Source organism: Mytilus californianus, unplaced genomic scaffold (genome assembly GCF_021869535.1).
Source record: "Mytilus californianus isolate M0D057914Y unplaced genomic scaffold, xbMytCali1.0.p SCAF_12, whole genome shotgun sequence".
Lineage (NCBI taxonomy): Eukaryota > Metazoa > Mollusca > Bivalvia > Mytilida > Mytilidae > Mytilus > Mytilus californianus.
Window position 1 is genome coordinate 33,287,068 of NW_026262604.1, and position 15,187 is coordinate 33,302,254.

The 15,187-nt window shown below is 34.4% G+C and overlaps 1 protein-coding gene across 5 annotated transcripts in view; it reads left to right on the forward strand.

The window, feature by feature from the left end:
• The window catches only part of LOC127721730 (NADPH oxidase 5-like), a 41,240-nt gene extending 26,427 nt beyond the window's left edge, over positions 1 to 14,813 (forward strand). For 3 of the 5 annotated variants that reach the window (XM_052228527.1, XM_052228526.1, XM_052228529.1), the window contains 9 exons: positions 496 to 687; positions 1,414 to 1,546; positions 2,004 to 2,177; positions 4,400 to 4,423; positions 8,831 to 8,880; positions 10,715 to 10,771; positions 12,164 to 12,373; positions 13,179 to 13,454; positions 14,039 to 14,813. In XM_052228527.1, the coding sequence (XP_052084487.1) occupies positions 496 to 687; positions 1,414 to 1,546; positions 2,004 to 2,177; positions 4,400 to 4,423; positions 8,831 to 8,880; positions 10,715 to 10,771; positions 12,164 to 12,373; positions 13,179 to 13,454; positions 14,039 to 14,170 (1,248 nt within the window). In that variant the 3' untranslated portion in view covers positions 14,171 to 14,813. The remainder of the gene's footprint in view (positions 1 to 495; positions 688 to 1,413; positions 1,547 to 2,003; positions 2,178 to 4,399; positions 4,424 to 8,830; positions 8,881 to 10,714; positions 10,772 to 12,163; positions 12,374 to 13,178; positions 13,455 to 14,038) is intronic. The other 2 variants (XR_007991419.1, XM_052228530.1) reach the window with 2 other exon arrangements.
• Positions 14,814 to 15,187: the final 374 nt, after the last annotated feature.

Below are 15,187 nucleotides of genomic sequence, written 5' to 3' on the forward strand. Positions count from 1 at the left end.
ATATATGGTATACGTTTTATATTTATATACGTAATTGGATACATGTGTTCTACGCTCCCGTCCGAATCTTGTATTGCCGATTTGTTTTGTATATAGATATAAGAAGATGAGGTATGAGTGCCAATGAGACAACTCTCCATCCAAGTCATAATTTTTAAAAGAAAAAAAAATGTTCTTTTTGTAGGTGTTACTTAGAACACATGTACTATATGTTCCATTTGTAGTTTTTTAAAAGAAATAATGCAAATGTTCCGTATTTTAGGTTTATATTTGGCACATCTATATAAATGTGCTGTATTTTTATATTTGATATAGATTAAACACATATGTTCTTTTTGAAGGTTTTACTGAGAACACATGTATAACATGTTCCATATGTAGTTTTTATATTCGAAATATGCATACGTCACATATTTTAGATTAAAATTTGGCACACGTACATATGTATTAGTGTTGTATTTGAAGATATAATGGACACATATGTTCCTTTTGTAGGTGTTCTACTGGACACATATGTTATATGTACCGTTCTGGATTCTTGTAATCATCCATGGTTCCAACTTCTGGAAATGGTTTGTAGCTCCTGGGCTCCTATTTATCTTGGAAAAGCTTTCAAGATCAAAATTTATAAAGAGAGCTAGATATGGAAATACTTACATCGAAGAAATAACATTATTACCATCTGGGGTAAGTTAACATTGGATTTTAAAATACTTTGCTGAAAGGTGATAATTTCGCGGAATGATTTTACGGGTTGAAATTTTGTGCTTATAAATGCATACAATTTTCGCGCGGGGGTTGAATCCGCGTATTTCACGTTTACAGTATTGACATCTAACATTTTTCATAACTATAAAAATCCGTGGTTCTAAACGATGTTTTAGTAAATACATGTATCGTAAGTGCACTATATCCATTTAAATTGTACCTACATATACCATGTTTATGAATATAGATGAATCGTCAAAACAAGTTCATTAATTGATTGGCGAAAATGGAACTGAAAGTGCAGACTGGTACCATATAGTGTTTTTTTTTCAACGCCATTTAAAACGCATTTATCTTGACAAACGTCCAACAAACTACACTTGCATATTCACGTGCTCTCACCATGCACATATTATTATACATAACTTTCAAAACAATGAGAATAAATCGGGACTTTTCATCAAACTTAAATGGTTGAGTATGGGATGTACGTATATCTTTAGCTCCGTCGGTTAAAGAGCCGACTTCGAACGAAGATGATATGTTACTAGGTTGATTCTTGGATGTGGCCATGTTGTAATTTTCGAGAGCCTCAAAGAAAAAAGTACTAAAAACGAAAATATATTCATGCGCGAACATCCTTAAATGACATAAACAGACAAAACTCACTGAAATTTCCATTAACGATTTACTCTTTTATTTTAGGTCACACATTTAGAAATTTCAAGACCTGACAATTTCTCATACAAGGCAGGGGACTACTTGAATATACAAATTCCTGCCATTGCTGAACACGAATGGCATCCATTTACAATAAGTAGTGCACCGGAAATGGACGGTACGTATTAGTGAATACAGTAGTAAGCGGAGGGACCAGTTTTGCTGTTTTTATTTTTCAAAGAGAGTCTTTAAATAAATATTTTAGTATATTTCACATATATACAACAGCTTGTGATTCAAATAAATTAATAAGAACCATTTCGTTGGAGAATTCCCTTCTCGAGTCCGGGCGGAAGTGGGTTCGATCCCTGGCCAATACAAATTTAAATTGGTGTTTGCTTCGTCGCAATGCACGCGCAATTAAGGAGTAAGAGACTGGTCTCCTCGGAACCGGAAAAATGTGTTCGAATGGAGTGATATGTCCCCCTACTATTTATAACTGCCACTAGACTTTAAACAGCCATAATTGAATAAGTCAAAAGTATGGGAACTTAAAACTGCATATAGTATTCGTATTCTAATGGTATGCAACACTAGTTAGGTGTTCTGCTACAGATTTGTGTTTCTTTAATCAGGAAGGTTATGGCTTCATGTAAGATCAGCTGGACACTGGACAAAGAAGTTATACGAGCACTTTGAGAATTACGACCCCGGAGAATCCGAGGACATAGAAGATGACCATTGTCCAATGGATGACATTGAAAGACGGCGCAAGTCTGCTGTAGGTTCAAGGAGAAAATCAACAATTGGTATGTAACATTGAAAAAAAAAACTATTGATTGATTTATTTTGGTATAACGCCACTTTCATCGCTATCAGTTATGTCGTGGCTGCTAGTTGTTATTGGTGGAGGAAGCAGGAGTGCCAGGAGAGAAATCACCGACCTTCGACGGATGAAAAAACGAATACAAAACCTGCAAATTGCTGTAATAAGTATAACAACTGAAATCGAAACTACTTAAGTTGTTCGATAACAATCACGGATTGGTTGACCGACACGATGAAAATGTGTATGTTCCACAACTCACTAGCGCCATGTTTGTTCGCGGTTTTAAATCTTTAGATATCAGAATAGTTGTCTGAATAGCAAATCTACCGATAATGTGTTATTCCCGATTGTGACTTTTTAATTGGGTGTAGATTCACGTGTCGGGTAATGAATGCATCGCAGGAGATACACCCGTTCTTGCTCCGTTATGAATTCATGCAATTCTCCAATGTTTTTTTACCATGATTATCAGTTAAAGTTCAACGAGCCATAGATGTATGCAAAATTTTACCAACATCAGTGACATAACCCATACACTTTAACTTGTCCTTAAGCTTGATGTTTTCACTGTTCAGAATAGATTTACAGAAGTTCTATCTACCCGTATAACTGACAAACGGCATGCAAATCATACACATTTAAACGTTTATTGCATGGTAGTTTATAGATAGATATTTCAAAAATACACGTTGAAAAGCACAGTTTCAAGCGATATAGGAGAACAACTGCATGCAAAACGAAGTATATTCTAAAACACAGCATTTTAAGGTAGAAAATTAAGCACAATGTGCAATTCTGAAAAAAAAACAATACAAATCTAGCGCTTAATAAACTAAAAAAAACACTATATACATGCATTGCACCAGCGTGAGCTGTTACTTTGTATCCAATGTGGGTACCAGTAGTTTTAAATGCCCAAATGATGTTTACACGTGGCCTGAGAACACAGTTATTTCGTAGTGCATTTCTTTTAGATAATAAATGAAAATTAAAAAAATCCCACCTGCGCTTTCTCAATAATATTTTTACAGTGTGGTGTACTACTTTTGGGACAAATTATATCAAAATTATAGAAAACTTCATCAGCTCTACCTCAAAATATGGACAATTTTATCTTAAGGGGTTCTTGAATTCTTTTGGCAGCTCCCAAAATACTATTGTGTAATCTTTTTCAGCTGGACTAAATCACTACTTTACTTTAAAATTTATGACCCAAATTTTTTTACAGTGAAATTTCCTCCCCCTACTTGCTATATGAGGCATAACCAATGAAGAAATAAATTTGGAAAGGGTGTAAAAAAATTGCAAGTAACACACTGTCCACACTACGGACTATATTTGTAAAATCAAAGGACGATTACTGTGTTCCCGGACCACGTGACAATGGTTGGGCAGTTTATTCAAAACTTTGAGCAACATTAAGGATGACTTTTGTACTTAGGTGAAATTAAGAAAATCTAGAATTTAAAACTGATACTATAAGTCAGAAGAGTATTAGTAAAGGAACAAAATAAGCTTAACATATTGATAGATTATGGAGCTCCTTTTCGAGATATTTTGATTTTTTTTAAATGGCGGGAAAAGGCTGGCTCGGACTTTTACCTCATATTTGAATAGGTATTATTTGGGTCTCAAATCGAAAGAAAAGAAATCTAGAATCTGCTTAAATTTTGGTAGATGACCTTTTATGAGCTATTGAAGTCTTATAGGAAAAGAAAAATGGGTGTTATGGGGCAAAATATTTTACCCTGTATCGTAGGAAAAAGACCAAGAAGTCCGAACATCTGATAAAAATTCCCAAACCTGACCTAAGTACATCCTTAAAACGAATCGATTTCAAACCTGGTAGTTTGGGCTTTTCGGCGTACTGTTGTTTACTGTCATCTAAAATAAATTAAATCCTTAATTTCAATATCAATTAAATCATGTAAATAAATTGACCTTTTATTAATTATTTCAAATGTTACAATGACGTTACCAAATTTTTATTCTCTTAATTCTTAAAACAAATATAATCTAAATTTGTTTAGCGGTTCTTCATAAGAACAATCATATGAATCTAAGAGCTCTTTCTTAAAATTTTGTTATTTTAAAAGTGATCTTTATACTTGTGCTTAATTGCCAAACAAAAGTTAACACACGAAAGCATGTTTTTTTTCTATGCAAATACAAATTTTATGCATAAAACATATTTTCTACCAGAGGTATTAAATGCCATGCAGTTTGGTAAGAATATCTTTAAACATATAACGCTTGATACAGTAATAAGCTGTTTCAGAATTTAATGCATTCTGGGTAATATTTTCAAAAATGTCGTGATTGGTTAGAACTATGGAAATTCAACCAATAGCATGACGTTACTTTCATTTTGGGGTACGAACAATACAATTACCCATATTCTTTTAGATTCTGAATCGGTCAATTCTTGCTTTGTCTGACTAATACATCCAATATTTATGCCTGTCCTAACAATAACTTTCGTTTTGTGTTTCTTGCTTCCGTATATTTATGTATCATTGCATGCAGTATATAATGCTAGTTCTCTCCCTTGCAACATACGGGTATCTGAGTCAGAGCAAAACAGACAAAGGACAGGGAACCAGTATAGCTGTATTTTCGGACTTCTATATGTGTATCTAAACAGAAAAGTATTGTCATAACAATTTTGTTTTTAATGTGTAGAAAAAACAAATTGTCTCAATAACGAAGGCAATCAAATCAAGAGATACGAAGTTGGACAAAAATTGACCCTTGTACATGTATATGAATTCATTTCAAAATTTCCAGAATTGAGTTTTCATTTCTCTCCAAATGAATAGAGGATTAACTCTATCTTCCCCTTTGAATGATATTCAAAATTCTCTAATTTCTTGAGTTAATCTTGTAAAGATTTTGTTAAAATCAATAATTGAGACTGGTACAATTGCAAAACGTTAACTTGAAAATGGAACAGGTTTATCACACATTATATATAAAATGTGAGACGTGGACCAGTTTATCAAGAATAAGTATGATTGGACTAAGTTATGTCATCTCTTATGTTAAAGATGTAAATAAGAAGGCCTTGATGAGAATTCTACAAAAAAGTGATGAAACATATTTTTCAAAAGTTTCCTTCCCCCTCATATGCCAATTCCCTTACCATTTTCTATGGTCAGCTGTCCCCTGTTCAAATCACAATTTCATGAAATTGTGTGCATGTGGTAATATGCATTCAACCACTTACATTTACCGTTTTTTTGTGGTTTTGATTAATTATTATCTTCTCAATGGATAATACAAACTAAGTTCACAATGGCTGTTTCACTGCAATAAATGCCATGATTATGGCCTTTAGATATTGAGTAGTATTGCCTAGTTGTCAGTTGTTGTATGGTTTTAATACATTTGCCAAGACTTTACACTACAAATATAAACTAAATTTAATATATATTTTCTCCTGAATAAAACTAATATATGATTTATATCATAACATTATTAGTATACTCAATCAACAGTAAATGTACTCGTCAAAAATGATTGAAATACAGATCATGATTAAAATACAGATCATGATTGAAATACATATCATGATTAAAATACATATCATGATTAAAATACAGATCATGATTAAAACACATATCATGATTGCACACTTCTCTTACAATTAAGGATCTCATAACACTCCATCCTACTTTCTGTTCTGATACATTTATATATCAACCAATGAAATTCCTGCCTCCAAAGTTTTGAAGATTTGTATCATTACGACAAAATTTGAATATCCCTAAAGGTTGTTAAAACAGAAAGTAGGATGGAGTGTTTTCATATCCTTGTCAGCGAGCGTGGACTTAGGATCTGTATTTTAATCAGATTGTTATTCTAGTACAGTGCAATTAAAAGTACCGTGTTAGATATCGTGTTTCTGAATAAAGATTTGCACGTGGTGTGTTACACGCCTTTATTCCGACAGCCTATTAGTCCGACAGCTCATCAGTCGGACGCCCATTGGTCCGACAACCCATTAGTCCGACAACCCAATAATACGACAACCCAATAATCCGGCAACCCATTATTCCTACAACCCAATAATCCGACAGTCCAATATTAGTCTGACACTTAAAAATAATTATTGTGCGGTATCAGGGTTAAAAAAAAGATGTCTGTCTGTATTATAACGTATATATTGTTACATATGTACAGATATAACTTCGTATATATTATATAGGTAGTTCGCATACTTTTTATATACTTAATTCGAAATCTGTATAGGCGTAATTAAAATTTGTGTATAGAGGTATATCATTCAAATATGTATTTTCGCGCCTTTCCGTATATACAGAAATCGTTTATGTATTTACAGAATTCAAAAAAAGGGTATACAGAACTATTGGGGTACGAATAGACCTCGAATTCCGTATATACGGAATTATGACGTAACAACTCTTAGCATACGCAAATACAGACTATACAGACTTTTATTTTGGCTTTAATATTGATTCACTTATAGGGTCTTTGCATCGGAATTAAACATATTTATTCTAAAACCAGTTGTTGGCATGACACGGGTTATGTTCTTCTCATATATTTTATGATGGTATAATACTAAACCCCTAACAGGAGGGATTGTGCCTGATATTCATATGATGAAGACATAATCTTTCAATCAGTTTAATTGAGGTCTGGAGCTGGCATGTCAGTAACTGCTAGTAGTCTGTTGTTATTTATGCATTATTGTCATTTTGTTTATTTTCTTTTGTTTCCTATTCTGACATTGGACTCGGACTTCTCTTAAACTGAGTTTCACTGTGCGTACTGTTGTACGTTTGTTTTTTCTACATTGGCTAGAGGTATAGGAGAAGGGTTGAGATCTCAAAAAACATGTTTAACCCCGCCGCATTTCTGCGCCTGTCCCAAGTCAGGAGCCTATGGCCTTTGTTAGTCTTGTATTATTTTTAATTTTAGTTTCTTGTGTATAATTTGGAGTTTAGTATGACGTCCATTATCACTGAACTAGTATACATATTTGTTTAGGGGTCCGCTGAAGGACGTCTCCGGGTGCGGGAGTTTCTCGCTGCATTGAAGACCCATTGGTGGCTTTCGGCTGTTGTCTGCTCTATGGTCGGGTTGTTGTCTCTTTGACACATTCCCCATTTCCATTCTCAATTGTATTTTAATTACGTATACACATGCAGAATTCGAACTACATTATACAGGGAATTATGTATATAGATTCTCATTAAACTATTTCAAACAAATAAGGCCGGGTCAGAATATGATTTGCTTTATAAAATACAAAATCTTTTCTGTTCATTAGGTATTGTGTGGCTCCAATATGGCCAAATCCGACCCGCCACCTTAGGGATTAGGTGGGCGACTCTGCTTCTCATTTAAAACAACCTACGACTTACGTTTTTACCCGTCCTTACCCCCCCCCCCCCCTCCCCCCTTTGGGCCAACATTATAAATGTGGCATGTTTTTCTAGATTTTAAAATAAGCTCTGGATATAAAATTAGTACCCCTACATATATATTGTGTGTCATCTCTATGTCTGATCGACCGTTATTGGAAGTGCCGCGTACTGTCTCCGTATTTCGTGGATTCATGTACCCGAACATGACATTCATCAAACGCACAGTTAGTGTCTTTGTAGAAGCAGGAGTTGCTCTTCTTTTCGGAGCTCCTGGTTCTTCATATTTGTCATCTTTTTTCTGGGTCCTGGGTTTGTATATGTCTCATGATTTCCTCATTGTGACTGACGCTTCATTTGTCGCCATTTTCCGCGACAAAATTGAATAAAACTTAGTTGAGTGAGACAAGGGGTTAGGACTCAGCAGTTGCAATAATCATGTGTATCATCTCGAAGGCACTGAGACAAATATCCCGCATGAGAAGAATAATCGGAATCTAAACGGACAAATATCTTCGGGAACGGAGTTGGGTCTTTTTGAGAAAATTTACCCATACACTTATGACAGATGCATTCTCAAAATAATAAACTGTCGGAATAATGGGATGTCGGAGTGATGGGCTGTCGGAATAATGGGATGTCGGAATAATTGTTGTCGGACTAACCGTACTGGTTCGTCTGTACTTATCACCAATCGTTGCAATAATTAAACGAGTTTCCATTGGCTGTAAATTGTTTGTGAGCATTTAATTAAGCTTACTATTTCTTTGCAGTGTATCTTAATGTTTATCTATTTATTCGAAGAGTATTCTTTTTATCTCACGTTCGTTATGTTAATGTATCTATAGTAAGATAGATTTTTAATTTTACTTCCCGATTTTATTAAAAGAAAGACAATTCGAATTTGACTTCTAAGGGGTATTCAAGTTCTCAAATGTAATGTAAAAATTAATATTCGTTACTAGATATCACTTATTAAGTGTATTCGTAAATCACCACTTAAGTATGATGAATATTTGTGTTTTGTTTTTTTTTCTATTCTAGCTATGAAGGTTTATTAAGACATTGATTTGAATTAAGAAATATAAGTATGACTTTTATCTCTGCTCCTTGAAATGTTGCTTTCAAATTTCTATTCCATTAATATATGCATTGATTGTGGTTATTATTATTATGATCAAGGGTCAAGGATAAACAAAGAAACACTACGAATGTTATTATGATTTTGATTTTGATTTTCCAGTTCGCCAAAGAAGCAAATCAATGGGCTTCGTGAATCACTCCTTCAACACGGTAAGTCATAATTACGCACGAAGATATATTCCCTTTTAAACTATTTTGTCTTTATTAATAATTGTCTACAGACCAATCCTCGTCCTGAACATGCAAATAATATTTGCCACTGGACGCCAATAAAACACCTTTCATTTGGCCAATGTCTAAATGTCAATCATAACATATTTCCTCATTTGTATACATACAACGCGATTAAAAATACCATTGAAACCTTGATTTTTTTAATTTTTATCATGGTCAATTATTCTTACAAATCTATATTTGGCTGTAATCAAAGAACATCAGTATTTTTTTTTTATCAAAATACGCATATTTGAACTCGATAAATTAGGTATGGACAAACGAATATATTCTGTTCGTGGGACAAAAACACGCACCGATCTGTATTCAAACAATAACCTGTAAATGGTAATGTTGAAACCATTATTATTTCGGTAGTATCTTAATGATCGGAGTAATGCTAAAATTCATCTCGATAAGTGGTTAGGTACATGTACACATTTTGATAGACAAATCACAAGGTTGTTTTAACACAAGTTTTTTTTTAAATTGTCAACCTCTTATTGGTAGACAAATCTATTACATGTGTAGATCGACTTTTCTACATTTGAATGCACAAATCTGCAATTTTTATTCTTATAAAATTTCAGAGTACTGCTTTCTTTCCCTGTTTTTCAGTTTAATATCTTTCTTAATGAAAACGATTTTGATTCACAAATAGGGACTTTAGAATAATTGATTGATTATTGGTGTTTAACGCCACATGCACCCCTTAACTATGGCGTGAAAAAAAGCCGGAGGGCCAGGATAGAATTACCAAACTTCGGCAATTCAGGTCAATTAAGATTGGAGTCGAACGCACCTGCCACGTGTGTTGACGGGCTAGTGATCATAAGGGAACGATCATTAAACGTCAAGGGTTTGATCCCAAATTTGAAAAAAAAAATAATGTGGTCAAGCAGATGACAAAAAAAAAAGTATTCTGAATCCAGATTTTCCTCATACCTTATAGTATTAAATTAAAAAAAAAAATTGATTGATAGCGTCGAAAAACTAAAAAAAAAAATTCTGACTCAGACAAAAAACCATACCCCCCCCCCACCCTGATAGTTAATGGTTGCTCCCTAATAGATGAACTATTTATACCATTCGGCCATCGAGGTCCCACAAAATATTAGAATGAACGGGTCTTTTGTTGTCCCTGGCGACTTGACTGATACTTCCTAAGTTACTACTGCGATGCAATGACTTGCATAGCTTGCGAGATCCCATGTTAATAAATAATGTACAATTGACCATGCCATTTTCTATTTTGGTCCACCAGAACGTGATACCAAAGACGTTCCTGTTAAACTTGCGAGACCTCAAGTAATGAGGGTATAGGCTGGTTCTCTCGTTGCAACATACGGGTATCAGAGCCAAACAGATAAAGGACAGGGAACCTGTATATGTACAATGCTCCTTTTTGCTTTCGGTTCACCATAACGTGACATTATAGAAGTTCCCGTTAAGTTTATAAGACCTCATGTTAATCAATAATGTACAATACCCCTGTTTGCTTTAGTCAAAGACGTTTCTGTTAAGTTTTGATGTCACAAGAGAAAATGTCTGACAACACAAAGCATTTCTTTTTTAGGCAACATTTCTCGACGCATCCCACATAGCTTTCCGTTCTCCATTCCGGTCGATAAAATTATGTCTTCCTTTCAAAAAAGGTAATCTCAACTAATTTGACTGAATCATTGATAATTAGATCATAAAAAAAAACATACGTATAAACTCATCATATACATTGATATTGGTATATTAATATTTATTTATGTTTTTACAGAAAGAAGTGGAGAAGCAAAACAGAATAAAAAAGAAAAATAAGCATGTGAGAGTTAAGGTGCGTATGCCAGTCCGATATACAACAACTAAAGCACTATAATGGTTTAAAAAGAGTCTCATAGAGAAGATACCATTCCAAAATCAAAAGTCCAATGAAAACATACAACACCATGGTCAAAACGAAAAACGAACTATAACAAAACCCTACACAGAAAACAAACAATTGAGCAACACGAACCCAACTCAAAACCGGGGGTGAACTCAGGTTAACCGGAAGGGTAAGCAATTCCTGAATCACTAGTGGCACCTGTCTTGTTACTCATTAAAAGTAATACTACGTTGATGGCATAAGTCACTTTGGTAATATCACGATCGATGAAAAGAGGACGGCATTGTGGTTACGACAAGTTGAACATTATGTGGTCATCTATGACACAGATATTCAATATCGGTCAACCAAATCATGATTGCGTTTGCAAAACATTCGAAGTGATGACTTCAACTTTATCATTTGAAACCCTTGATGCAACAGCTTCCTTGTAAGCAGTCACACCACTACCAATAAATCATCATATGTAACGCAAGCGCTGGTATATCGTATTAACTAGGAAAAATATACTTCATATACACAATAAAATTGAGAATGGAATTGGGGAATATGTCAAAGACCAAATGGCAGACAACAGCCGAAGTCCAACAATGGGTCTTCAAAGCAGCGAGAAAATCCCACACCCGGAGGTGGTCCTCAGCTTGCCCCTAAATAAAATTGTGTATTAGTTCAGACATGTAAAATTATCTTACATTAATGCATTTATTAAACCAGAAACCCGGCTCGCTTAATCACCCTTTTAATTGTCCATTTAACCAATAAATAGGCTTCACTTTTTCTAAGAAATCGTTCCCGATGGTAACATTTCGCCCAGTTTTGCTTCGGTATAGAAATGATTTGAATGATTCATTTTTGTTTAAACATTTCCAATTTGTCAAATCAAAGACATGTTTTTATGCGAAAACTATCTCAGGAAAAGTTGACATTAGTTTACACGATTTTATTTGTTATAAGCCCATTTTGGTTTTTTTATGATCTCAAAAGTGTTTTGATGTCAGCCATCTAAACGCCGGTTTCCTGAAGCTGTTTTTTTTCAGATGCATTTTTTACGGCATGAAAATCATATCATTTGTTTTTACTTACCTACTTCGATAAGGAGGGCATTGTGTTTTCCAGTTCGTCCGTCCGTCCATTCGTTTGTCCCTTTTCAGTTTAACGTTTTGGTTTAAGATAGTTGATCATAAAACTGAGGTTGCATAAACTACAGTGCGCATGTTCTTTACAATGGTATCTGTTTAACATATTTTCTAAATTAAAGTAAAGTGTTGACACAGAGTTCGCAATTCATTGACGGTTTTTCTTGTTTTTTACAAAGTCTTTACACAATCTATGTTATTTTAGTGTTACCTTGATGGACCATATGGAACAGCTACTAGAGAAATTTTCCAAACAGAACATGCAATATTAGTTGGGGCAGGAATAGGAGTAACACCAATGGCGTCCATTCTACAAAGTATAATGTACAGATATAAAGAATCAAAACGTACCTGTCCTAAGTGTTCACATTCTTGGTTTGGATCAATAGCCCATACCGCAATGAAAACGAGGAAGGTAAGAATCAGTCATGTGTGTGCATGTTCCTGGTTTTGAATCCATAGCCCATACCACAATGAAAACAAGGAAGGTAAGAACCAGTTATGTGTGTGCATGTTCCTGGTTTTGGATCTATAGCCTATACCGCAATGAAAACAAGGAAGGTAAGTACCAGTTCTAAGTGTGCACATTCCTGGTTTGGATCAATAGCACATACCACAAGGAATACAAGAAAGGTAAGAACCACTTCTATGTGTGCACATTCCTGGTTTGGTTTTATAGCCCATACTGCAATGAAAACAAGAAAGATAAGTATTTAAAGATGGTGTCTCTGGTAAACCCCAAAGTGACATTTTGTTGTTGTCAAGTGAGCAGTACATAAGTTTAGAAAATTTACTGGTTGCAGGAAACTGGATAGTAATTTTTCCGCCGTTATTCATTGGTTGGATTGCCACTGCACAATGTAATGTTGAGTTCTCATTTAAACTTAAGACTATGTGCATTGAGTAATTGGCTAGATATAACAACAAGGTGATGTAGTACATGTATGAATGTTACCACAGGACGTAAATGTTAGCAACAATGAGTCGTCCACCGTAAGGCCTGTAACTATGAGCTACGTGTCAATCATAATATGAAGTACGCTATCAAATGCCCCTGAATAACAAATCAAACGGTAAAACAACCGATTTGATTAATTATAAAAAAAGAAAAACACGTTTCCTGACGTACATATAAATGTTTTAAATCAGGAACAATAAATCTTAATTTTTAGAAACACTAGAATTTAAAAAAAGTTGAAATATGTTTTTGATCATTTCAGGTTGATTTTGTGTGGATAAACAGAGATCAGAAATCATTCGAATGGTTCGTTAGTCTTCTAACAAACCTAGAAATCGAACAGTCCCTTGACAACGAAGACGAAGGAGATAGTAAGATTATAGACATGCACATGTTCATGACAGCAGCACAGAAAAAGACAGACATGAAAGGCATAGGATTACAAATTGCATTGGATCTCATGCATGAGAAATCAAACAAAGATTTAATAACGGGATTAAAAACTAAAACACAGCCTGGACGTCCTGACTGGAATAAAGTGAGTATACAAGTGTAATTCTTAGACAGAAATTGCATACTACTCAGTGAATTAAACGAGATGTAGGTATTAATCAAATAGCAAACCCAACAAGACAAAAATATCTATAAATAAAATTTTACTCCTTTTCTATTATTTTGTCGTGTGTAGAAAACATAAAACATTTATGTTTTTTCCCGACAATGTACCGATTGTAACCTTGATTTAACATATTGTATTTGATCTTTCTTGACCGAATACCAAAATGTTTTCCCTCTGAATATGAAACCTGTCGAAAAATCATAAATTCCTGAGTCAAAAGTCGGTATTATAGGAATAATCTATTCAGTTGCTTATATTAAAGTATCATCATATTTTAGACAATCAATATTCGTAGGATAAAAACACTTACGCAATGTGTATGCCTGCGCCGTAGGCGACGAGGGCATAAGGTATTATCCTTGACCTTCCATCTGTCAGTCCTTCTGTCCGTCCGTCATTTTTGAGCGGAGGCATTCGTGTCCTCAGACTACTTCTTTCATTTGTTTTTGTTTTAATTTTTCGTATAATGATAGTCAATCATTCAACTTATATTATTTTTTCAGTTGTTCAAATCATTTGAAGGAGAGAAGAAAGGAAAGATAAAGGTTTTCTTTTGCGGTGCACCACAGTTGGGCAAGATAATAAAAGAAGCTGCGGAAAGATTTTCATTTGCGTTTTCTAAGGAAAACTTTTAACATCGGAAAATGTGGATACAATGTAAAATTTTCAGTGAATCAGATGTTGTTAAGTATTCCTATTGACAATTAAGAGGTTCGTTAAGAGAACAGGCATCACAGATTAGACGTGTAATAAAGTTTATCTGTTTTGTCAGTTCAAGGTTGACAGCAGTGTATACATACTGTTTATCGATATTTATATCAATCCGGGGGGGGGGGGAAGTCACGTAGACAACTTCCTGGTTGTGTTAAGAGTCGCAAAAACCAAGGTCATCATTTATGAGCCGAGGACTGAATGTGAATGTTTTGAAAGTTTGATAGCTTATAATCCATTTTTTTATTACAAAATTAAAGCGATAAAAATGCTCTGAATATTTGAAGCGTTCACAATGATTTTAACATGTCTCCCTGAAAATTTGTGTGCACAATATATAGTTTAAACAAGGCCCCAGCTAGCTTCAACTGGTTTGTGACGTCATGAAAAAGTTGTGTAATTTCAGAACTTATCCGGATCGGAATAGATAGCATTACTATGGACACTCATTCTTGTGTACTTTACGTCATGTTGTTATTTTGTAATTTCTTTAAAGTTTCTATAGTACAGAAATCTACAAGTTATCTAAAAAGTTTGATACATTTGTAATAAATACAAAACCTATAACCTGTTGGCTTATCTTAAGCCTCGGATCATCAATGCGGTTATTTCGTTCTGCCGATGTGCATGTTCAGCTTACCCTTCTGGAGCACCTGAGATCATTCCCAGTTTTTGGTGCGGTTCGTATTGCTCAGTCTTTATTTTTCTATGTAGTGTATTTTATACTTTTTTATGTCTGTTTTTTTTTGTCTTTCTTTTAAGCCATTGCGTTGTCAGTTTTATTTCGAGTTATGAGTTTGAATGTCCCTTTAGATTCTTTCGCCTCTCTTTTATAAACATTATTATTAGACCTGATACGCACAGATACGGATTAACCTTCAATAACAGAGGCCGACTCTCCAAAATTTGACCTGCAGAAAAATGTAAAAACTCATAACACA